The sequence below is a fragment of the Eulemur rufifrons genome, chromosome 7 (assembly GCF_041146395.1).
Source record: "Eulemur rufifrons isolate Redbay chromosome 7, OSU_ERuf_1, whole genome shotgun sequence".
NCBI lineage: Eukaryota > Metazoa > Chordata > Mammalia > Primates > Lemuridae > Eulemur > Eulemur rufifrons.
Genome location: NC_090989.1, coordinates 57,670,860 through 57,697,234, shown reverse-complemented (window position 1 = coordinate 57,697,234; position 26,375 = coordinate 57,670,860). Strand labels below are relative to the sequence as shown.

At 38.0% G+C, this 26,375-nt stretch overlaps 1 protein-coding gene across 1 annotated transcript; it reads right to left on the bottom strand.

Moving 5' to 3' along the window:
- Nucleotides 1-1,469: 1,469 nt before the first annotated feature.
- Nucleotides 1,470-26,375, bottom strand: QTRT2 (queuine tRNA-ribosyltransferase accessory subunit 2). Its single transcript, XM_069472634.1, has 9 exons — nucleotides 26,353-26,375; nucleotides 20,174-20,394; nucleotides 19,342-19,397; nucleotides 17,593-17,669; nucleotides 15,308-15,520; nucleotides 10,424-10,623; nucleotides 7,947-8,098; nucleotides 5,451-5,568; nucleotides 1,470-3,148 (listed from the first exon to the last, which is right to left on the bottom strand). The coding sequence occupies exons 2-9, from the start codon at nucleotides 20,371-20,373 to the stop codon at nucleotides 2,917-2,919; spliced, it is 1,248 nt and encodes a 415-aa protein (XP_069328735.1). The 5' UTR covers nucleotides 20,374-20,394; nucleotides 26,353-26,375; the 3' UTR covers nucleotides 1,470-2,916.

Sequence of the window (26,375 nt, the reverse complement as noted above, 5' to 3'; positions counted from 1 at the left end):
ACTGGGAGGGAGGACAAGATTTGGGGACATGGAGTGTTATAGATAACTCTATAGGTGCCAGCATGGTACCGTGGGCTACAGGTGCCAGGGGCAGCTATTCCCCACTGGAAGAGTTGGAGCCAGGGCTGAGTTGCAGCAAAGCTTCTAAAACACCCAATACCCCAAGGCTAGGAGGCCCCCTATATCAGTCCTTGATTCTCTTAGTCCCTTTTAATCCAGGAGCAAGTAAAATAAGAATCTATTTTCTGTAAGGGTTAACTGTTGAGTTTTAGTCAGATGGAGCTAGAGACTACCTGGAGCTGAATAGTGATAGGCCCTTAGGCAAACTACTCAACTTCCTGAAATTTCTGGTAGGCCCTGAAGCAGGTGAGTCAACCTTCCTGAAACTCAGTTCTCAACATAGGAATAATGATACCAACACCTCACAGCCATGCTCTAAGGGTCAATAAGTATGAAAATCACTTACTAAGGTGCCTGGCACATTAAAAATGCTCCACAAATTGTGGTTATTATTATTTTTATTATGTGCTAGCATGGCCTTAACATCCCTAATTATAAAGAAAAAGGTAACAAAATCTTCATAATGTTTACCTTTGAATATCTCCTTTTTGGATTCTGCATTTAGTGCAAATACTCTTAAAACAATGAATATAGATGAAATACAGAAAAAAATTTTTTTCCAATAAGAAATCTCTAGGACATTTCTGGTACCATGGAAATTTAATATTTTGTTTAATAGACTCCCTATGACTTACAGAAAGCAAAACACAGTAAATTTTTTTAATTAAAAATGTTTTATTGGCTATTGCCTTTAATAGATTTACTACATTAAAGAAAAGGAACATTTTTTCAAATGTGATAATAAGAAAAAGACCCAGCAAACTGAACAACTGGACACAATTTTCAGTGTTCTGGACATAAATAAAACTCATAAATTTTATATGGATTCTGGGATATTTACCAATACTCCTCCAACAATGGGTTTGGCACTGAACAGAAACACGAACATATGAATATGTCCAATCCAATACATTTCAAAACAACCAGATCCTTGAGAAAGGAAACTGTCTTCCATAAGTACCCCTTGCCATTCATGGAGGAGAAGTTATAGGAGTGTTCATGAATTTTTGAAATTTATGGATATTCCTGTACTTCTAGAAAGAAAACCACATAAAAGGGCCCCCAACACATAAAACAAACAGTAGCTGCATAATAATCAGACACAATATTTAGTAATGCCCACTAAATTTTAAACAAACAGCAAAATAGAGCACACAAGTATAAAACAAATATATTTCTTACCCCTACAAAAAAAGGTGCATCATTTTGGTTTTGTTGTTGTTTTTACAAAAACTATATGTGTACATGTGCATGTATATGTATTCCTTATTAAAAACTTGACAAATACAGAAATGACTTAGGAAGAACCCCCCCACCCACTCCCAACCCCAGCCTCAGGAGACGCTGATCCCAGTTCACCAACCACTTTAAAATCCATAGGCCAAACCTCTTTTTAGGCTCTCAAATGTCTCCACTGTTGCCTATCTCTGGCACTGCTACATTTTTTATCAGGCCAATGGTGATTAATAAACAAGGACAACAAGTAAGGCTTTAACTTTATCTAAAACTTTTTGTTCCTGAAATTTTAGAGCTAAAAAGAATGTTAGAAGTTCATTTAGTCCTATCCACTATGCCTGTTTCCATTTATTTAGAAGGAAACAGGCATAGAGAGCTTAAGTGATTTGCCCAGGTGCCACAGCTGAGCAGGACTGAAACCGACGCTCTAACTGCCAGGCCAGGGCTCCATCCAAGTGAACACACTGCAAATGAATCTTCACAAGTGATGGGACTACAGTTATGTGGTTAGACTATTAATGAGCCTGGAAGGCAGATCACAGGAGATCTGTACTACCAGATGAAAGCCAGGCAAACTTTTGGCTCCTAACAGGCAATTGCCTTGGCTCTAGAAAGACAAGTCACAAATACACCATGTGGCCAGATGAAAGAGTATGACCTGGGCCAACCAATCACAGGAGCAATGTTAGAGCCCAAAATTCCAGGAAGATTCGAGGCCGGTTATGTCACCAGACCCATTTCTGATTGAAATGGCAACGGCAGCATGGAAGGCAAATGTATCCCAAAGAGCCTCCTGAGTATGAGGATGAAAATCAGCCAGATTCCTTCTCCAGTCAACAGGCACGTGACCACAGAGGTCAATGCTACTCACAGTCATCTTCCCTGAAGCCTCAGTACAACTCAGTGGTCCCTCAGAATCTCATCCCCCCTACTTTAAGGCTGTCCACTCACATCTAAAGCTTACGCCTTTGAATAAATGAGTCTCTATCGATTTAAAAAGTTAGCCTAGAAATTTTTGTTTTTTTGAGACAGAGTCTTATTCTGTTGCCGGGGCTAGAGTGCCATAGTGTCAGCCTAGCTCATGGCAACCTCATACTCCTGGGCTAAAGCGATCCTCCTGCCTCAGCCTTCCAAGTAGCACCACCATGCCTGGCTATTTTTTCTACATATTTTTAGTTGTCTAGCTAATTTCTTTCTATTTTTTAGTAGAGACAGAGTCTCGCTCTTGCTCAGGCTGGTCTCAAACTCCTGAGTTCAAATGATCCACCCGCCTCGGCCTCCTAGAGTGCTAGGATTACAGGCGTGAGCCACCATGCCTGGCCTAGCCTAGAAATTTTAAAGGTCATAGTTCAATTCTCTCATCAGTTCAGGTCATTTAAGTCTTCAGAAGAAATCTCTTCACCCTCATGTGGGCAGTTTGATACATACATTCTTGATTTCAGCAAACCTTATTCCCAAACATAAATAAATAAAGCTAAGATCATTTCTTCTTCATTTCATCCCATGTTTTAACAGCGGTGCAAGCTCAATGTGAAGAGTCAAACTTGTATTTGCAAGGTCTCAAGATACTTGCCTGTGGATAAGCTCTTTCAACTGCCCCAGCCTGTCACTTTTTAGTGCTTCCCGGATGGAGTGGAAAAATCCAAAATAGTGTTCAAAGTTGTGCATCATAAGCAGCACCCCGGCCAGCAGCTCATTGGTCACCAGCAGATGGTGGATATATGCACGAGTGTGATTCTTACAGCAGTAGCAGGAACATTCCCTCACCAGTGGGTTAAAGTCTTCCTGGTACCTGAGAAAGGAAGTCACAATGACATTCCAGAAAGTGAGGAGTATAAGAGATCCACAACCTAGGCTATCTGTTCTGCTGGTGAAGTTACCAATGGTTAATAACATCACCAGCAAATGTTCAGTGCTGCACATCTACTTAGGATGGCAATATGGTTAAAAGTTAAGAAAGAACACAAGTCAGGGAGACTCAGGAGTTTTCCTCTGACTGATGGAACCTCCTAGTCTGGGGGTTTCAAAGGAGCATCAGAAGAAATTCACATGGTCATTTACTCATGTTGAGAATTACTAGTCACAGGGTAAAGGACCATAATGTTAGGAAATGCTGTTCTAGTGACACTTCTCTCCCACTTGCTGCCAGAACTAGTAACAGAAGACACAGTATGACCTTCTTCTTGTATAGCTTTTTTGCAGTTTACAAAGCACTTTCACACATACTGTGTCATTTAATTTCTGCATCCACTCTTGGAGACAACCCACTTCTGTCATTTTACAGATGAAGGCTACTATGGGAGTTGAGAGGGAGGACTCTGGATCTAGCCTGGGTTTGATTTCTGGCTGTACAGCTCACTTGGACAAGTCGCTTAACCTCTCCTGGTGCCTTTATTTCTCATCCATGAACCAAAGATAATAACAGTGCCTACCTCAGAGAACCTTTGCAAGGATTAAATGAGTTAATACAGTAAAAGGGCTTGATCCCTGCTGGGTGCATACTAAGTGTTACATAGATGTTATTTTTTTTATCAGCTATTAAAGAGAAATTAAGTGACTTGACCAAGGTCACATAGTCAAGAACAGAGCTAGGATTTGTCTTGAAGGAGCTATGGAAATTTCACCCCAAAATATGACTCCTTAGTATAAAGAATATTTTGAATTAAAGGCTCTTAGAGACTAACAGGCCCTTGGAAGAGGCTTTCCCTCTATCTGCATAAACCGGACTGAACTGAGCAAAAGATCAAAGGGGACAATGGACTTCCCTTCCTCTCCCTGTTATCTCAATATATTGCAGAAAAGATCAAGAATGCAACCAGACCTGGCCCAAATCATTGGAAACATAATACCTCTCAGGTTAACATATTAATACAAGTCAATCTGTGTCTCCCATCTATTCATCCTCCCTAGCTACTGGCTAACGGCCCCTAAAAGAATTACCTATACTCCTCATTTTCCTCCCTCCCCTCTAAAAGGTGTGTATAAACATATCTGAACTTCATTGGGATACTGGGTAATCACTATGTGATTTTCCCATGCACATGGTATTAGTAAATAAACATTTCTCTTATTAATCTACCTTAATTGTGAGTTGATCTTTCAGTGAACTTTTAGGGAAAAGGGCAAGTTTCCCCTCACCCCTACAGTCTCCAAATCTCTAAAACTTCAAGTCTAGTGCTCATAATAAGAATACTACAATTTCTAATTAAATCTATAATATGAAAATAATTTTAGTAATAACCATCTATATTACCGTAACATTTTAAGAACAGAAATAAATCTCCTTGGCTATTTTTCAAGAAGTTAAATGTGGCAGACATCACCATTTCAGACCTACAATCAAGAAGCCCAATAGAATTACAGGGAAGAACTATAATTTTCACATTCTTTCATGAATTCTCAAGTCACCAGACTCAAAACCACTCATTGGTTCATTGATGATTACCACTTTTGGCCAAATACAAAGTTACAAGATTTAGGTTGAGTATCTCTAATCCAAAAATCTGAAATCTGAAATGCTCAAATACCCGAAATTTTTTGAGCACCAACGTGACGCTAAAAGGAAATGCTCATTGGAGCATTTCAGGTCAGGGATGCTAAGCCAGGAAGTATGATGCAAATATTCCAAAATCCAAAAAAACCTGAAATCTGAAACTTCTGGTCCCAAGTATGGCAGATAAGGGATACTCAATTTGTATCTTAGTTCATTCTTTATAGAGGCAAACATTTTATTTAAGACTTATAACCTATATCCCAATTTGTTGTGTTTTATCTTGAAATCCTTATTGCGCAGTCATTATCTAAAGTATCGGAAGGATAAAAGACAGTAAACAAATGGATTTGGTCTAATATTTCTGACAGCTTTTCTAAAGCAATAGTCATCTAGCCTTAGTTTTCTGACAAGAAAAAGTACATAAACAAATTCATCTGCAGAATAAAAAAAAAGTTTTTCTGGAACCATATTTGAGAAGGCCTAAATAATATCCAACTATAAATATTTTATGAAGTCAAAAACTGAAAAAGGAATAAACTTTAAAAACAGACTAAAATTAAAAAGTCTGAAATCAAAATCCAAACTTTAAAAAATTTCTTACTTTTTTTCCTTGAGATTAATTTCAAATGATGTCATTTCTTGGTTGCAACCAGTTGTTTTAATTTTCTTTATTTGATCCACACATTTTATTTCTTCTTGTGGCCCATTCTGCTGTAATACTGAAAGACAAACCAATAAAAAGCCTTGAGTGAAGATAAGTGGCCACTAGGAGAATTTTATTTCCGTTATTATTTCATGTCCTTTGACCCTATAATTCCACTCCTGAGAATTTATCCTAAGGAAATTGCATAAGAAAAGAATAGCATAGTACTCTGGGAGGCCGAGGCTGGAGGATTGCTTGAGGTAAAAAGTTCGAGACCAACCTGAGCAAGAGCGAAACTCAGTCTCTACTAAAAATGGAAAAAATTAGCCAGGCATAGTGGTGTGCCTGTAGTCCCAGCTACTCTAGAGGCTGAGGCAGGAGGATAACTTGAGCCCAGGACTTTGAGGTTGCTGTGAGCTAGGCTGATCCCACGGCACTCTAGCACAGGCAACAGAGCAAGACTCTGTCTCAAACATAAGAAAAAGAAAAAAGAAAAAAAACAGCAATATGCTCCAAGATGGTCACTGACCCTTTATCTACAACACCAAAACAATTTAGAGATTCGATAACATCTAAGCAAATTATGCTTACTAGTATATATTAATAACATAAAACCTTACCATCAAAGAATGATGAAAAAAAGAGTTGTGGGGGTGTATGTGTACGTGCACACTGGGCTCATTCCTATTTCTTGTCACAATGTACATGCCAATAAACTGGGCTTTATAACTGCCTGTGTTCCAAATAGATTAAAGTAGAACGTAGTTTTAATTTATGTATTCTGTATGGAGACTCTGGCCCTCCAAGAAACTCAGACTGTCCAGAATTATATGGGAACCTGAGTTGTTCCCTTGAACTCTTTAAGAAGGAACATTCCTGGCTTTGCAGAAGAAACACTAGCTACTCTACAAAAAGCCAGCTGCTTTGAGCAGGGGCAAGTAGATAAGAGGTATTTTGGGAACAAATGATAAGAATCTTAGTGTTAGCCCTAAGAGAAGGACAGATGGTGTTAGGAAGGTAATTTTGTTAAGGTGAAAGGAAGAAGAGAAGTGATCTGAACACCGGGCACAGAGCTGTTATAATTTTGTTCCCATGAATTTGTATGCTGATGTGGGAAACCATAATAAAGCCCCGATATTTTAAAAAATTTTTGTCATGTAGGGGAATTGGTGACAGCTTATTTCTTTGGAAATTTCACTATGTAGTTGGCAAAGGACTTTTCTACACACATACACACACAAGCACACATACAAATATGATTAATACTTTAATAAAAATGTTCAAAATATTTCAGTTTTCCTAATCAACAAAGAAACTTGGCTTTCTCTGGCCAAAAAGGAACTTGTTCATTACAGAGAACTCAGAATCAGGTTTTTAGAGCTCTGCATATTCATGGTACTGAATGACTAACAGTTACCTCTGCCCTGGTAGAAATAATTTAGTTTGTAAATGAAGTCATAAAAATTTATAAAGTGTTAATGGTACGTCTATCCACTTACATTAAGTTCTAGCATGTCTAAAAGGATAGTAAAATTGACCTCCTATAAATAAGAATTTGATCAACCTGATTTATTTTGTTTCTACAAGTAATCCGATTTAGATTAGTGTTTAAGTTGCATTATAAAAGTATAACTTCTTTTGAATGAAGTTTTAATTACTTGTAGGGAATAAAAAACTTTAATGAAGTTTCTGGCCCTATTCAAATTTAAGGTTGGTGAGGTGGAGGAAGAGGTCAAAGGACAGCAGGGAAAGGGTAAGGAAAGCCCATTTCTAAAAGCCAAAGGGAAAACTGGGCATGTAACACTCTCCTGCGGAACTGCTTCAAGAGACCCCCCCCCCCATGTCTGCTTCCCAGTTCCTTTGCTACTTCCAGTTAAGTGTTAGAATCTGAAACTGATTTTCTTGACTTCTAAATAGCTGAACAATGAAGAACACAAAAAAGGTAGTGCTGCAAAGCAACATTAGCAGAGAAAAACAGCTTTCACATCTCAGTGTATTAAAAAAACCAAAAAAGCAAAAAGTAACACTAGGATCAGAGCATGGTGAGTCTCCCTGTATTTTTAATAGCATGGGGTTTGTAAAAAGCAGATAAGAATTCTTTTGTGAAAAAAAAAATTAACTTTTTACCAAGTAGTTCAAAGGTTTTATTTTCTTATGATTTTCCTCACAATTCACTCTGAATGTTTTTTTCAGGTTGTTAACAAAAGAGGTTTTGTTTTTCTTGGTTCTGCTCACTACAAAATCACATCCTAATATTGATGAGCTACATGTATAGTATTAAGTACCTGGTTTTGTGTGCCAATATGCCACAGCACACAGATGAGAAATAAAGATGTAGTTTTATAAAAGACTGGCTTTATATGTACATATTTCTGTCTTGTGACTCCAGCCAAAAATTAGTAAGAAATAGAAGAAACTTAAGAATAAGGCAGAGATTAAGTTCAAAAGACCTACATGTCTCTTCAGGATTCGGCTGGTAATCAAAGCTGAAAGTCAGGGCACAGCCCCGTTCTGTCACTTGATAAGGGAAAAAACTCTCAAATAAGTCCACTCCTCTTTCAATACACTCGAGCACCTCATCTGGCCGGCTAACACCAGAGACGAGCCTGTAAAAATAACAATAAGAAGAGTGACATGAGGACAAAGCCAGGAATGAAATCAGAGTCTTCCCAATGAACAGGGCACTAAAAACAATAGTAAGGAAAAACACCAATCATGGTTAGAGTGGCACGGAGTGGACAGCAAAGTATGGTAGAAAGAACACAGGGCTTTGGAGGCAGAGACCTGGGCTTGAATCCTAGCTCTGCCATTTATGTACTTGCTGTCACTTTGGGAAAATTTCTTAACCTCTCTGAGTTTTAGTTTTTTCATTTTAAAAACAAGAGCAATTATATTTATATATATATAAAAGATATGTAAATATATATAGTCACTGACCACAGAGAGAAGCTCAATAAAGGTTAGTTTCCTTCCTTTCCACTCTTATGCTTTCTGAACAACCTCCTGGTGTCAGACTGAACTTTATAGCCTATCTATATACATTGTATAGATTTTTTAAGACAAAGCTGTGTGCTTTATTTTCCCTTCAAATACTCTGCTCATTGTAACTGTATTTTGCCTATTGTTCATAATTGGTTCAAAAAGGACATTTTATCTACTATATTCCTCTTGGTTCATTTACAAAGCAACTCTTGCTGTTAGAATTTCAACTCTGGTCATAGGCTCTAAGAATCTGGTTGACTTTCTTTATATTTTCTCCATTAATAAAATGTCTGCACTGTAGAATGAGATGGTGTTTTTCAAGGTACAGGTGGAACATCCCTAATCTGAAAATGTGAAATGCTTCAGAATCTCAAACTTTTTGAGGGCCAACATGACACTCAAAGGAAATGCTCATTGGAGAATTTCTGATTTTGGAGCAAGGATACTCAGCCAGCAAGTATAATGCAAATATTCCAAAATCCAAAAATATCCTCAATCTGAAACACTTCTGGCCCCAAGTGTTTCAGAAAAGGGATACTCAACCTGTAATGGGTAAGGCATTCTGAGAGTGTTAATGACACTCACCCAGGTTTGGCGACTAAAACAAGATGTGGAGATCCACTATATCAGAGTGGGCTGGCTGGCTGATACAACGATATGTTTGTTTTTCTACCCATAGCCCCTGTTCATGAACTGGCAGAGAAAAGCTTACAGACTCCCTGATTTCTAAAAGAAGTTCAAAAAGAGGCTTATGTAATATTAAATAAGCAGAACTCTTAAATATATGCCAGTTTTCCTGACTACAGTTTCCTTCAAGTAATGTAATGTTTTAGAACTCCTCTCCAACTGAAGCTGGCATTTCTACACATTTATAAAAAGAAAAACAATCCCAGCTTTCGAATTCAGTTAACAGACATCTGTGAGCACTTAACGCAAAGAAGTCCAGAAAGTGACTAGAAATACTAGTGCTGAATTGTTATGTGTACTAGAAGGAAACAAGTACAGGAGGGAGAGCAATGCACTTAAGAGAACTAGGTTAAAATTAGGGGGCAAAGGCTGGCTGGGGTGATGGAAATTTCTTGTTCTAGGTGGTGTTTACACACATGTACAAATGTATAAAAATTCATTGAGCTGTACGTAAGATTCATGCACTTTACTAAAGTTATACCTGGATTTTTTAAAAAGTGGTAAAATTACATATATACTATCCAACAGCCCTAGAGATAACCAAACTTCTTAATATATATTCAGGAAAATAAAAAGCATGAATATTCACACTAAGTTGGATAAAAGATGATGAAGAAAAATTTGGGTGGCTTCATATGACATCAGCTGCATTCAGAAACTTGGAATTCGTAGTTTTGTATCTTGCAGATGATCTCTTCTCACCAGTACATAGTGAATCTTGTGACTTACGGAAACATGAGAACTAGCCTGACTAGTATTGCCAGTCCCCACAATTTCAAAAAATGACACCACTCACTACTCAATCTAAGAACTTCTTAAAGGTCTGTATTAATAGAGCCCATCTTCATTCCACTAGGCATCCCAGATCTGTCTCAACTTTCCTCAATTTAAACCAGAGTTCCACATGACTTTATAATCAAGGTTTACGTCTCTAGGTTCCATGTTATAATGAATAAAGAATAGTATTTGTATTGGCATAAGAATGAGGAGAAATAATACAATACTTGCTCTTTCTTATGAAGATCAAATAAAATAACTCAGATGGTAATTATCTTCTGTTCTACATTCTGCAATCAAGGGCAGGACAGCGTTGATGGAAACTCCTCTCATAGTCAGCCTCAGCAGACTCAGCCCAGAAAGGACATAATCAACACATCCAAAGACACGGCTCTGTACAGACTCTATACATAATAACACACAATCAGCCAGCACTCCTGCCCTCCACTCCAGGAGGCCAGCCTGCATCCCAACTGAACACTAGCCTCGGTTTGTCCTCCGGCAGCTCTGCAGTGACTGATGCCAGCAAGTGCAGTCTAGTATCCAGCGTTGTTGGATTCCCCTGAAAGCCATCCAGAAGGAAGCCACCTACGGGCCGCTTGGCTGTTTCTCGTGCTGACCTCAGCCTCTCCTCCATCACGTCTCCACCTTCAATCACTCCAATGATCACACTTTTCTGAAGGACCTGAGGTAAGAAAGGATTAAATGTTTTTAACCATTTTCAGTAACAAAGACCTTTGACTACAAGCTCAATGGACAGAAGAGATCTCAGTGGAGCTGCTGCAGGTGAAGCATGTAAGGGGGATGGTGCTTCCTCCAAAGAACCTTTAGGGCTTCAAGGAACACATTTTGAGAAACACCAAACAGGTAAGAAACGACCGAGGAAAAAGAGGTAATCAACATACGTATTCATAGTTTTGTTCTGGCTTAAATTAAATGTACACTGAGCAAGTACAAGAGAAAAAGGATAAAAGAAAGAGTTTTAATTTGTTTAAATGACTATCCAGGTCTGCTTTAGGCTGCCTCCAAGTCTCTTAGCTAGAGATAACTTCAGAAACTTAGAAACTGTTTAGTTGAGACAATTGACTATCCATTTGGAAAAAAATATAACAAAGACCACTAGTGCATAACTTCAAAAACAAACTCAGGCCTAATATCTAAACATTAAAATATAGCTATACAAGTATTAGAAGAATACATTAAATATTTTTATAATCTTGGGGGGAGGAAGGCCATCCTAAGCATGCTAAAACTTAAAGGAAAAGGTTGACATGTTTGAGTACAAAAACATTAAAACTTCTCTAGTAAAATATATAATCAACAAAGGCAAAGGAGAACTTATTTTTGGAGGAACAGATAAATATCTACACCATAAAAAGAGCACCAAAAATCCTCTGAGGTAATGACAACCCCATAGAAGTCTAGGTAGAACATGTGAATATGAAATTCAGAAAAATAAATGTGAATGCCCTATACACACATAGAGAGCAACTAAACCTCACCAGTAAGGAAATGCAAATTGGAAACGATGAGATGCCATTTTTGCCCATCACAATAACAAAAAAGTTAAAATGCAGATAACAACATAGTGCAGGTGAAAGTGTAAGGGAAATGGCACTTGTATACCCTGATAACCAGAAAGTATAAGTGAGTTCAGCCTCTTAGGAGGGAGCAAGTGGACAACATTTATCAAAATGTCAATGCTTTTACCTTTAGATTCTAAAATTCTACTTCTAACAATCTCTCCTATAAACTCATTCATATGCATCAAGGTATATTTACAAAGACATTTAGAATAATGAAAAACTGGAAACAATCTAAATATCCATCAATAGAGTAAAGGCTTAAATAAATTATGATATATTCACAGTATGGCTCCCTACGCAGCTGTTTTAAAAAGAACACAGTAGATATAGCAATACATGCACTGACAGGGAAAGAGTTTCAGAATATTGCTAAATGAAAAACAAGCAAATTGATGAACATGTGATGATATTCATTAATACAGACATGAATATCTATGTATTAATTATGTGTATGTAATTGCAAAAAATAAGGTTTGTAAGAAAATACACAAATCAACAGTGGCTCTCTGGTATAAGAGAGATGGGGAGGAAGCCTGGAACACTGTGAAGAAGGAATTTCACTTGTTAGTTTAAGCAGGAGGGACACAGTCAGACTATTCCTATAGAGAGAATACTTTGTGTGAATAAAGTAAGGGTAAGTATGACTGAAGGATGCCACAGGAGACAACTTTAATAATCCACACAAAAGACAAGATGACCTGGACTAAGGCAGTGGCAGTGGGGATGAAGATGAAAGATAAAACTTGAAACCTCCTCAGGAGGTAGGATCAACATAACTTGACTGAATAGTTGTTCAAGGAGAAGATAAAGACAAAGTCTAGAATGACTCCTGGCTCCTGTTTTGGAAGTCCAGGGAGATGGTGAGAAAGGCAGAGACTCCTAGAAAAACAGTATAGGATGAGGCAAGATGGTTATTCTTATGCATTCTGGTTTTCTTATGGTTATTTTATGCATTCTGAATTTGAAGTATCAGTGGGATGTACAAATGGCAATCTTAATTCAGACACTGAATATATGAACCTAAAGTGATGGCTATGTGTGACACAAATGAGATTGCCCAGGCTAAAATGGCGAACACTTGACACAATGCTACAACTCCCCACTCCTGCTTCCATGGTAGACTTGGCTAACAGAAGATTCTCTTCCTGCTACACCCAGGCATGGCTCTAAGCACCTTGGAGGAAAACCATTTGCCATTCTTGACCTAGGGAATACATGGAGAAGAAAAGAAATCCAAAAACGGAACTTTGGGAAGCTTCAATATTGGAGGGCATTTAAAATAAATGGATCCAGTGATTAAGAGAGGGAAAGAATCATGCAAAATGGAAAAGATGTATGCAGATATATAAAGCAGATATTTACACAGGCCTGCCCCCTTACCTGACTAGCACAGCCCTATTTGGAAAACTCCCTTTCATGGGTATAAGAATGATCATAAAATTATTGTCTAAAAGGGAACACTTAAAAATAAAGGGGGCAATATTTATGATCATACCAAGAAGAGTATAAACATTAGGGATATAGAGGGACTCCAGCATTTGACCAATACACAGAAGTAACATGAAATGATGAGGCTGATTGTAACAACATAGATGAGGGACTTGATACTCACTAGGCCTTTTCTAATAATCATCTTTGTTATACTTCCTGTTCTGCTTTTTACTTACCCAAATATTACTGGTCCTATAAGGATAATTACTGGCTCAAAACAATTGCTAGGAAGCCGCCAACACTACCCAGACCCCTAGCAATGTCCCCACACTGAACTTCAATGGCAGATACTGTGAGTTCTATTCAGAACAAAAACTAAGTTTCCTCTACTTATTTCATGTATATTAACTTTATTACTCAAATTTTTTTATATATATCATATATATATATTTTTTTGAGATAGGGTCTCACTCTATTGTCCAGGCTAGAGTGCAGTGGCATCATCATAGCTCACTGAAACCTCAAATTCATGGGCTCACATGATCCTCCTCCCTCAGCCTCCCACATAGCTGGGGCTATAGGTGTGCCACCATGCCCAGCTAAGTTTTTTCTTAGTTTTTGTAGAGACTGGGTCTCACTATGTATGATGGTCAAGCTGGCCTCAAACTCTTCACCTCAAGCGATCCTCCTGCCTCAGCCTCCCAAGTGCTAGGATTACAGGTATGAGCCATCATTGCTGGCACCAAATTATATTTTTATTGCTAAATTCAAAATAACAATGTTCTTCAGACTCAATATGCTTTGCCATAGCAAGACATGATCGTTGCTCAGGATTATTCCACATACATGATCTCAGACACTGAAATTCTCCCCTCTGATCGTTATCTTCTGTTCCCCTACTTCCTCTGCTCTCTGCTGGTAAATGCATTCTTTTCCAATTTCATTAACTCTGCTATCGTGATCCCTTATTTACTGCTACAGCTCCATCTTCCTCACCCCATCATAACCATTCACCATCAGCAAACATTTACTGAGGGCTTACTATGTGTCAGGCATTCTTCTACATGATGGAGATACAAAAATGACACACAGAAATTGAGCTTAAGGAGGCCACAGTTTTAATAAAGACAAACACATCAGAAATCGCTGCAATACAACATGATTTGGGCTGTAATATAGCTGCACCAAATTAAAAGGGTAGCAAAGAATGAACTGAAGTTCCTGGAAGTGTCAATGGCCACTTTCGTAGAATGACGAATGGAATGAAATGAGCCCAATGTGGAAGCAAGAGAAGGAGTATGACTGGAGATAAGACACAGTCCAGAAAGAAATTTGTATACAGCAGCACCATAATGAAATAGGCTAATGCCTCAAAGAATTGCAAATAACTCAGAAAGGCCAGAGTGCAGGCCACAGGAGAAAGTGTTCCACAATGAGCTAAAGGAGTGGGCAGAGGCCCATGTCACAGCAGGCTCTCCATGCCATGTAAGAGCTCAAGTGGAGAGTCATTAAATTCTTTTAGGGAAGTGGGCAAGGAGCAAGGGAATCATACTTCTTATACCTAGGAAAGGGAGTTTACTAAAAAGGGCTGGCTAGTTATGTAAGGCGCAGGCCTGTGTGACTGTTTTGTATGTCTGCATACACCTTTTCCTTTTACCATGATTCCTTCCCCATCTTGTTCACTAGATCCTCTTATTCTGAATGCCCTTCAATACTGAAGCTCCCCAAGATTCTATTTTTGGCTTTCTTTTCTTCTCCATCTTGTTACAAAGATCTCTCAGATAAAAGAGCTGAAAATGGATTGGATAAAAATGAGAATGGAGGCAGAAAGAACAATTCAAAGGTAATCGTTTATGAAGAGATAATGTGGTTATGGCTTAAGGTGGTGATAAAGAGGGGGCAGTTTCTAGACATATTTAGGGAGATGGAATTAAGGAAGAGCGAACAACTGGATATTAAATGTGAGTGAAAAAAAAAGTCTTGAAAAGCTCAAATTTATGGACTGAGGAAGTTGGTAGATACCATAAAGTGAGATAAAGTGTCCAGGAAGAGCACAAGGAAGCACAGGTTTGTGGAGGTAAGACAATGAGCTGGTTACCTCTGAGTCTGAGGGACAGTCTAGTGATATAACCTAGTTATAGCCCAGTAGTTATGTAATTCTGAAGCTACATAGAATGATCTTGATAGTATATACAATTTTAGAACTATTCAGCAATTAAAACTAGGGGAGAGTAAAACAGACCAAGAAGGCAGGAGCAGAGAAGCAGGAGGAGGAACAGAAAAGGTGGTATTATGGAATGTAAGGGAGGTGAGAGTTTCAAGAGAAAGGAGTGGTTAGTGGTGCAGCCTTACCTCTGACTCTTCCTGGAGCCGCAGACAGTTATCTAGGAATAGAAGTGATCGGTCAACAGACTTTCTCGCCCTTTTCATGGAAGTTGCTTCCTCACAAGACGCCTCTCCATCTGAGAGGCACTGGAACCAGTCTGGCTGAAGGGCCTGCTGAATTGCCATGAACTTGGAAACAGTCATTTCCACTCGTCCTCCAACACCCCACACAGACACAGACTGCCACAGAGTAAGACAATGAAGAATTAGCAAAAGTAAAATGCAAATAAAAGGGAAGGAATAAAATGATAAAGTAATAATTCTTCTTTACAACTGAAGAGACGGTGACAACTCAATATCTTAGACATGGTAGGTAAAAGAGTTGTACTATATTCCAAATTCTCTAGAGACTTTACAGTTTATAGAGAATCCTTCAATGGCCATGCAAGCCAACTTCTGAGCTAGCCAAGAATCCTTTGTTACACTTCTCTAGCTTAGTCTTCCATTCTCCCCATCCCACCTGCCCCACCCACATCCCACCCTTGCTGCTCCTGAATACACTACAGACTTTGATTCTTCTCTGCCTTTTATCACATTGTTCCTTTTGACTGAAATGACCACCTCTTACTTCTTTTTATTGATACATAGTATGTGTACATTTTTATAGGGTATATGTAATATTTTATTACATGCATAAAATAGGTAATAAAGTCAGGGTGTTCAGGGCATCCATCACCTCAAGTATTTAGCATTTCTATGTGTTGGGACTTCTCCCACTTCTTTGCCTAGCAAAATACTATACATCATTTAAGACACTAAGTTCACATATCACCTACTCTAATGTGTCCCCCAAACGTTCCTGGGCATAATCAGTCACTCACTCCCCTAAGCTCTTACAGAAATTTAGACTTATTTATTTTATGTAAAAGATACCACTTATCACACCACTGTATATTTGTCTGACTAGAGTATCCCAATTCATGTTTGTGTCCCAAAAACACAGTCTAGGGCCCCACATATTATTAATGTTTGGTAAGTGATTACTAGATTGAGTTAAATACAGAATTATGTGCAAAAATCCCATATTTAAAGAGAATCTCTATATAATATTCCATTCTTTGGCTACTTCTTCCACTACAGCATCTGTCTTCTTAGCAGAGATCAACAAAGACATAGATGGAGAGGCCATATGCAGTCTTTTTATTCTGCACTAAGGCATGAGAATTACTGCTTAAATGAATCCTCTCTCTCTTACAATTGGAGTAGATAATGGAGGTCAAAATACTTGCTTTTTGTTTTTTCTTTTTTGACAGAATCTTGCTCTGTCGCCCTGGCTAGAGTGCAGTGGGGTCATCATAGCTCACTGCAGCCTCAAACTCCTGGGCTCAAGTGATCCTCCTGCCTCAGTCTCCTGAGTAGCTAGGACTACAGGTGCCCACTACCATGCCTGGCTATTGTTTTCTATTTTTAGTAGAGACAGGGTCTTGCTCTTGCTCAGGCTGGTCTTGAACCCCTGACCTCAAGTGATCCTCCTGCCTCGGCTTCCTGGAGTACTAGGATTACAGACATTAGCCACCACCATGCCCTTCCAAAATATTTTCTTTAGAATTCAAATTACAAAATAAAAAGAAGCTTAAAACAGAAGAATAATTAAAAATAGTGTTCTTAGGTACAATTAGTAAGTATTGCTGACGTTAATAAAGTGAGCACAGGAAAAGTGTGTTTGTAAAGCAGCAGTACACACTGGAGCCTTGCCAGGATGCTGTCCTCAGGGATCATGCCAATGGGGGCCACCTCTCAGATGAAAACTTTTAATGAAGTCCTTTTTATTACGGTTCTTCACCAGATAAAATCTCTGGCTGTGGACCCTGCTTTTTCAAATTCTGTTCTACTAGCAGGTAGTATTATAATATATTGAAGTTCTATTATATATAGCAGTCCATGTGATAATACTCCTCAGCAACTTTCTCCACTCTTCCTGAAGTTGTTAAAATTACAAATAAAGCATGGAGTCAAAAGACTATTGTTTTCTCCTATCACAGCAATTTCTGTTTTTGGCATATACTTGACCCTTGTTCACCATCAAATTTTTTGCAACAATGAAAACGCTGAGGATACATTCCTCACCTTAACCTCATCCTTAGACAGCCCTACTCTAATTCTTATAAACCATCCCATCCCACTATAATCATCAAAATAAAGAGAAGGCATAAAAGGATCATCCCAGACAGCAGGATCCTAGCATCTGAGGGATACCAAAGGCTGACTTCCGGGACAAAGCTGTAACCTTGGAGGCCCTTCTGAAAACACACCTTGTTTGTTACATAACCAGCTGGGCAGTGGCTGACCGGATCATGCAGGGAGCAGTACAAGAGTGATTCTGGCATGCCTATATAAACAGAAAAAAGAACGCTTGAAAGTGCTCACATTACCAATGACACCGTGTGGTAACAGGGAACAGCTTCACAATGTGTACTGCTGGATAAAGCAACTCTAAAGACAGTAAATAGTTGGTATCTAATCTTCGAATTGTGGGAGGTCTATCAACATGAATGAAAAGATTACTTTGAAACCTACTAATCTAAAAAAAGAATTAAATTTAAATGTTTATGTCTAATATGTAGTGAGTTGTTACAAAGGAAAGGTGTATCTCAAAGTATGAGACATAAGGAAGGTATTTAGTGACATGTTGATCCCACCTGATTTGATTTAAAAAAATTAATATCAAGTATGCTCATTCTAGGTACCATCCAAGGGGAACTAGTTTCTGGAAAGATGAAATGATATGGTCATAAGGTAATCTCATTAATAACAAAATTCATTAATAATACCATGGGTCCCTAAGGGCAGAATTTTAGAGAAGGTGTAGAATCCTGCAAAGAGATCTCATTCTCAGTAAATCTCAGCGACTCGAGGAGACAGTTTCTTAGGTTCTTTAGTCAAAAAGGCAATCATTAAAGAAAAGAACCAAAAAAAACATTTAGTAAATCATATATGCTACCCCACATTTTCCATAAGAAAAAAATAAGATTCCACTAAAAAAGAGAAAAATAAATAAATAAATCATGCTAAAAACCTCTGCAGTTCTCCACCTTATTTTCTACAATTTCAATTATTACAATTATCTCTACAAAGCTTACATTATTTTCATTTAACTGTATGCTTGTACACTTTAAAGCTGGTTATTAACATTGGCCTCAGATCAAGGGGAATGATACTATGTAAATTCCTCTACTGAAATACAGGGCCTTGTGACAACCAACGAGTCATCATGCAGCTGCTATCAGAAGCAGAGGACTTAGTAATTAACAGAAACAGGACTTTCATTCAGTTAGGTGAGTCCTAGATATTGGGAAAAAGCTTCAGGAGAAAGTAGTTTATAGAAGAATTGGTTCTCTACCTGTCACTGCTAAGCTTTTCCTATAAATAAATGGACACACACATCTGCATATAAAATCCTATTTCTGGAACAAAAGGTACCATCAACATATCAGAATATAGCTGTATATAAACTCTTCATCCTCTCCTGTCTGTTTGAGGCTTAAGCATAATGAGACTGCTTTGGATCTCACGTATGCCCCATGCAAGTTCTCACCCTTGGGTTTTTACTCATTGCCTGGAGTGTCTGCCTAACACCTGTATATTACCAGATGCTGCTAATGCCTGCTCTTCCTTGACCCAGCTAAGATGACCCCCCCATCTTCTCTCTCAAGAATCCTTTCTTTATTCTGACACCTTCCACATATACCCAAGAGCAGGTTACATTCTCCTGCCTCTGGCCTGTCATGATATATGTTACATATCCCCAATCCTGCAAAGCAATCATTACATTCTTACTAGAATCACCTATTTATCTTTATGTCAGCTAGGCTCCAAGTCCCATGACAGCAGCAACTGTTTCCTATTCAACTTTGTATTCCCAGTATTTTCAAAGAATGCATATGAAAATAATGAATAAATACATGTATGAATGTAAGTTGGTCTTACAGTCAACATTCAACAGTACCTCCAAACTCCAAACTAACACATCACAAAGCACACACAAATAACTTAATTTTTACCTATAAACTTTCCAACTCCTTCCTTATATTCTGCCAAGACTTCATGATGTTCTGCCCTATAAACAAAACAGAAAAATACATAACATAATAATGAATCATTTTGCAGATACTCCATAAAAAAACTGAACCCCTCTTCTCCTCACAAATAAGTTATGTGATAGTAAATGCAGTCTTAAATAACAAGTACACCATTATTCAACAGTCACAAATAACTAGGCAAGGTTCATTAACCACAGTAAAGGTCTTCAATTGGCAAGTCGTTCTGTGAGAAGAGAAACTGGCAAAGCTCAGCTGCTTTGGAATACTTGGAATTTCTTTCTCCTCTTACCCCTTTAAAATCACTGTTATTAACACAATACTGCAGAGGTATTTAGTCATATAGCAGCTTCTTTAATTAAGTATATAGTTAGTATGTACATTGCACAGAATGACCTAACTTCATTAATTGTGTTTACATAAAGCAGTACTAGCATGTACCTGTAGAGGCAGAAAAAATTTTGAGGCTGGTGCATGATGACAGCCCCTGAACTCCACGTTTAGCTCTCATAGAGCATTCCCTGCCCTGTCACCCCTGGGTGCAGTGGCAATGAGGCCAGTATGAGACTGTAGGTTTGGAGGAAAAGTGAAGCACCTCTAACAGGTAGGTCTGGCCTGTGGCTTCCAGATTAGGGCCAGATGATATACAATATCTGATACGTTTCTTTCTGATTTCATGCTGAAAATCTACAAATTATACATATGAGCAAAAGAAATCTTTCTCTTTGTTGTACCCAGTTAAGGTAACTAAGCTGCAGCCAGAGTCAATACTTGAATGATTGGTTCTAACACTTACAGCGATGACAGTGTAAGCTGAGCCATGGCAGGAAGCCCATGAATATTATGCAGCGTTTGATGGGTGAGGTGTGGGGCAGAGCCAGTCTTGGTGTACAGAAGGCAGCCTGGAATGTCCATGGTGCGGTCCCCTGTTTTGCCCAGGTTCTTTATTTTTCCCAGGCGACAGCCATTAACTACCTTGGTAAGACTCAGCTTCATCCTAAGGGATTCCTCTAGGTCCTGACAAGAAAAGAACATTAAATTTAGTAGGACCATCACAACATCTAAAGGCTAAACATTTTGCAAAGAAAGCAACCCACAGAAGAATGATAGCATGTTCATTACTACTTCCAGTCTACAATTGTCTTAGATATCAGGAAAAGGAGAATAGAAAAAGACACAAAGAAAATAAAATACTTTCCCCAAGGTTCCAGAGCAATATGATGACATCAACTACTTTTAAATTAATTGGAATTTTTGTCTGAGCTGATGAAACCCAAATAAATGAAAGGACAGAAGGAGAAATACTAATCATGAAAAGGATGCCATGAAGCCAAGGTTCACTCTCAGCCTTGAAAATGTATATAGAGAACAGTCACACTGCTTAGGCCATACTGATTATTTTTTTCTTTCTCCAGTTTGAGAGAATACTAAGCAATATGGCAATTTTTCCTAACAATGTTGTTAAGTAAACAGTTTCAAAATAGCATTCTGGTGTGTATTAAAATATATGGAAGAATATACAACAAAAGATAAACAGAGATTATCTCTGAGGTAGGATTATTTTCCAATTGTTCTTATATGGCATCCAAACAGGTAAGAAATTGTGTAGTATACATGTGATCTATAAGTAATTTATTATTACTTTTATATATTATTATGTTATAAAAAATAAAGATATACTTTCTAACTTCTATAGATAATAACAGGGGAAAAAATCAGAAAACATCAATTATTTGTTGGCTGCTCTTAAATAATTTAGTATTCAGTGAAGCAAAATACTGAGTTCCACTTTTAAAATGCACTACAGAACTTGATAAGTATGCATGGCAGATCATTTGTAAAATGTCACCAGACATACCAACATTTTACAAATACTTCATTACATCTCTACAGCAAGTACCATACCCTCTGGAATTCTTACCAATTTAGCCAGGCCCAGTTTTGTTCGTTGATAAATTATTACAGCTATCTGACAGGCTTCAACTTTACAGCCCGTGCTCTTAAGTGTTATACTATATCATACTCTGATGATAGTCAGAGTCAGAGATAGTCATAGTCTGAAAGTCAACCATTGTTTAAGATGCTGCCAAACAAATAAGCCTTATCTATCATTAGTTAAAAATATGCAGAAATGCAAACATTACTTTTTTGAGAGGTATAAATTCTTCTATTTAAATAAAATAGCCAGTATAGTCATTAGATAAGAATAAGTACTTTCTATATGGTCAAATAAGAGATTTCATGTTTACCATACATTATAAAAGCTAGTATAACTGTTTGAGGAAAGCCTGGTCAATTTTCTATGACTATAACATCATTATTTCAAGTTATCACAAAGATAGAAACACAAAAATAAATGTTATTAGAACCCATTGAAATGGAGACTGTTAAGGGAAAAAAGTTATATTTTAACAAAAATAGTACAAAAGCTGTTTGATTCACTATTGTTACACATTAAAATTGCTAAAAGAGAAAGTTTATTTCAAAAACATTAGAAAAATATAATTACAGGCTAATCAAAATGTAATCTAGAAAACATAAGAGAAGAATCATATTCTTTATTTATCAGATAATACTGATTTCAAGTGATAAAAGTATTTTTTATATTTTAAACCAACAGAACTCTAAAGCAAAATTAAAGACAGTATTTTGCAATCTAAGTAACTCTGGAGAATTGAAGCAGGGCAAGCAAAGCACAAAGACAAGAAATGTACTTCAAAGCTAATGCATCAACACCTGTTACTTTGACTGAATATTGAAATCAACCAATATGGAACACTAGATTTTTGAAACCTATATAAGAACTAATGAAAATATAATGGACCAGGATTATTAATACTGAAATAACTTAAACACTTCCTATGCTCACACATATCTGAGAATGGAAGAAACTGTATCGTCTGTAGCTATCTCAGAAAGGGCTAGAGACAAGAACTCACTGGCACCTCTCCTTACTCCAAAAATTCTGTCTTGTCTGAGGTATGTAATGAGTTTAAATGTACCAACATGAGCTGTATTTTTGAAATTAAATTCATATTAAGGAAGGGAGAGCCTTCATATAGTAAAACTAGTATGTTTGAAAAATCAAGTTTAGGATTCTAGAATGTTACCAACTTTCATTTTCTCTCCCCACAAACCAATGCTCTCATTTCTGCAATTTATTAATAAATGACATAAATGACCAACAATGCAACTGATGAGCAAGAGATAATCTGCTTTTCCACGCTAAGTTAACTCAATTCCAGGTAAAAATGACAAACCCCAATGCTTTAGTAAAGCTGTGCTGAATATCCCAATATGTATGATTGCCACTAGACTTTAGAAATGCTGAAAGTAGTTTACTGAGTTCCATCATTACCACCAGAGACCCCAACCTGGGAACTCCGCATCACCACCATCACCCCCTCTGCCATTTTACTGTAACGAATCTGAAGCTCAGCAAGATTAATTATAGGCACAGTCTAGAACCCAGGCCTCCTGCAGAGGCCTGTGCTCTCTTTATTATGCCTTTTAAATGGGAGCAAATCTAACATGCTACAAGAAGCATTCTGACTTTTTTTTTTTTTTTTAGAATATCCTGCAGCATACCACAGCCATTCAAAGAAAGAGAAGATTTTTCAAAATTGTATAGGAAATCCATAAAATATCTTTTTCCTCTCTAGAACACATGTGGAGGGTCATAAAAAGAAAGGAACTCTCAGCTAGGCATGGTGGCTCACACCTGTAATCCTAGCACTCTGGGAGGATTGCGGAAGGTCAGGAGTTTGAGACCAGCCTGAGCAAGAGCGACACCCTATCTCTACCAAAAACAGAAAAAATTAGCCAGATGTGGTGATGCACGCCTGTAGTCCCAGCTACTGGGAAGGCCCAGGCAGGAGGACTGCTTGAGCCCAGGAACTGGAAGTTGCAGTGAGCTACAATGATGCAACTGTACTCTAGCCAGGGTGACAGAGCAAGACTCTGTCTCCAACAAAATAAAAAAAGAAAGAAAAAAGAAAAAAGAAAGTAACTCTCAAGCCATTCGACCTATGTCAACAGAATGACACACATGCTCAAAGAATGGTCACCTGCTATGCTTGGTGGGCTAGCTACTAGTCAGCCTTCTGCCTGGTAAGCTCTGAGCCTGATCTTGTCCATACACACAGCACAGATCCATCACTCAGGGTCAAGCTCAAACCAACTAATCTCCAAGATTAAACAACAAAATCAGACCACACAATTATTACTCTGAGAACTGAAGAAAGGAAAGTGGACCAGTCAGTGCATTTTTGCCCTATAGAATGGCATACAGGAAGCCAAATATGCCATGTAAGCATAGAATCAGCATAGGAATAAATCATAATCATACACATAAAGGCAACTAAAAGGAACCCCACTGGTTCTCTTAATACAGTAGCCCCCTTTCACACAGTTTTACTTTCCATGGTTTCAGTTACCTGACGTCACCTGAAGTCCAAAAATATTTAATGGAAAATTCCAGAAAGAAACAATTTATAAGTTTGAAATTCCACGCCCTTCTGAATAGCGTGGTGGAATCTCAAGCTGTCCTGCTCCATCCCACCTGGGACATGGATCATCCCTTTGTCCAACTGTCCACACTTCCTGCCTGTTAGTCACTTAGTAGCTGTCTCCATTGACTGTCAGTACAGATCAATAGTATCCAAAATATCAACTGATTTTTATTTGCCTTTATCATCATTCTTTCCCTTTTCATTTGTTGTGGGTCTCTTCTAATATTTCTGGTGTTGTGCTTTTCTAAATATTCAAAACTTCACACTTCATTCCTATAGACGGAGTTCCTACGAAAGTATTAAGGAAAAACCATTAGAGTACAAGGAAAAATGATAAGCTGTCAGTGAATCTGTACCTTTATAAGGACTAACACAGATTCCCTGCACCTTTGGCAACACTGTACCTATCCTAATACCTCTAGTGCTACCCCCAAACCCCACCCCTCATCTATCAGGAGAGAGGGAATTTTTAAATGTTTCTTAGATGGATTCTCTACATACACTAAAGAAAATGTCCGAATTTCCTAAGGGGAAAGAGCAAGCTTGGGTGACCACATTTTTTTGCCGTAAGAAAAACTATGTGTATTTAGAAGTACACATCTACATATCCACTCCCAACCCCATTCACACTCTATCTATAATGTTTGTCTATGCATAGAGAAAAGTCTGAAGGACTTCGAAACAATATGGTGCACTCTGCTGACTCAGAAATGCTAAAATTCTAAAAAACAGTAACAGAAGAAGACTTTTCAGAGATAGAGTTATTATGAAATCCTTACGATATTTGGTAGGTGGAGAGAGATACTGAATAATGTTAAACTTTATCAAATATGTATGTTAAAAGTTCAGAAGTAACAAGTAAAAGATGAATGATAAGAATGCATAATTTCCAAACCCACTGGAGAGGGATGGGGGAAGACAAAGAAAAATTGCTCAATCCTATAAAAGGCAAAAAAGAGGAAAACAGACCAAAAAAGTACATCAAAAATAGAAAAATAGAAAATTACAAAATAAGATGGCACAAGTCCAAATGTCAGTAATCACAATAAAAGTTAAATTAATTTCACCTACTGAAAGATATAACAATAGTAGCAACTAATATTTATTGGGTATTTATTATGTATCAAGCACCGTTCTTTAGATACTAACTTCATTAATCCTCATATCAAATGCATAATACAGATGCTATTATTATCTACATTTTACAGATGAGGAAACTGAGGCTGATAGTCACCAGCTGGTAAGTGGCAGAGCTAGGACTTAAATTATAGAAGTCTAGCTTTAGAAGTTTACTGTAACAGGCCAGCAGCTTATTAGAAGTTTTATCGTGCCCATAAACACAGGCAATGTTTACATATTAATTGTAATATTAAGATAAAATTTTATAATCATAGTTTCCATTTTGCTACAGCGTTCTGGTTGTTCTCTACCCTTTTCCTCTCCCTCCGCCTTTACTCCATCCTCCCAGCTTCTACAACCTTTCTCCAAACTCATACAAATATTTAAATATACTTGTATATAAGAGGGGGTGTTTCAGGCCATGGTTTACTTTTACAAAAATGTTAACATACTATACTATATGCACTTCTCTGCAATCTGCTTTTCTCTCAGGAATACACAATTGAGCTTTACCAAAGAAGAGACATAGAACTAACTTATCCTTTTAAAAAAACTACTTCGTGATACTGCATAGTTTGTATGAACACAACTTATTCAACCATCCCCTTTCTGATGGACGCTCAAGTTACAGAGCTGGTTCTAGGATCGCTACAATAGTCTGAGGGTTCGGCTTCCCTGACCTCATTTTCACCAATTTCAAGTCAACTTTGGTTTACATATCCTGGCAGAACGCTTTACATACATTGGTTTTGAATCATTACAACACCCACAACGATTTAGGTATTATCCTCCCATTTTGCCAGTGAAAAAACTGAGGTTCCGAGAGTTATCAAACAAATTGCCTAAGGTCATACAGCCACAAAGTAGCTGGGTCCAAAGCTCTCACTCTAAATCTCTACTCTGCTTTATAAACCCATGTAGCCTCCAAGAGTAAACGCTCCCTGGAAACATCTAGTGTCGGCCAATAAGGTTGGATTTATCTTCGCTGCATTGGCCATATCCGGGGTCCCAGCCCTCGTTAGGCGCCTAGATCAGGGATTGGAGATCGTCCCATCCTCCCAAGTATCCTGGGCAGTTCTGGGAAAAAAACTTTCCTAGAAATTGATCCTTGAGCAGAGGCCGGTCGAAAAGGAACCCTTTTCTCTCAGAGATGTTGGCGACGCTCACATTATTTGGCAGAATCCGAACTTAACAGAGGCCAAGATGCACCAGGCGACCAGAAACGGGAAGGGGAGACATGGAGGGAATGCAATTACAGTTACTGCAACACAACCAGGATGCGTCTGGGCGCGACGCAACTCATCCATCCCTGGCAACTCCCACAGCAGGCCAAGGGGGTACTTACGCGCAAACTGCCAACTCTTTTGG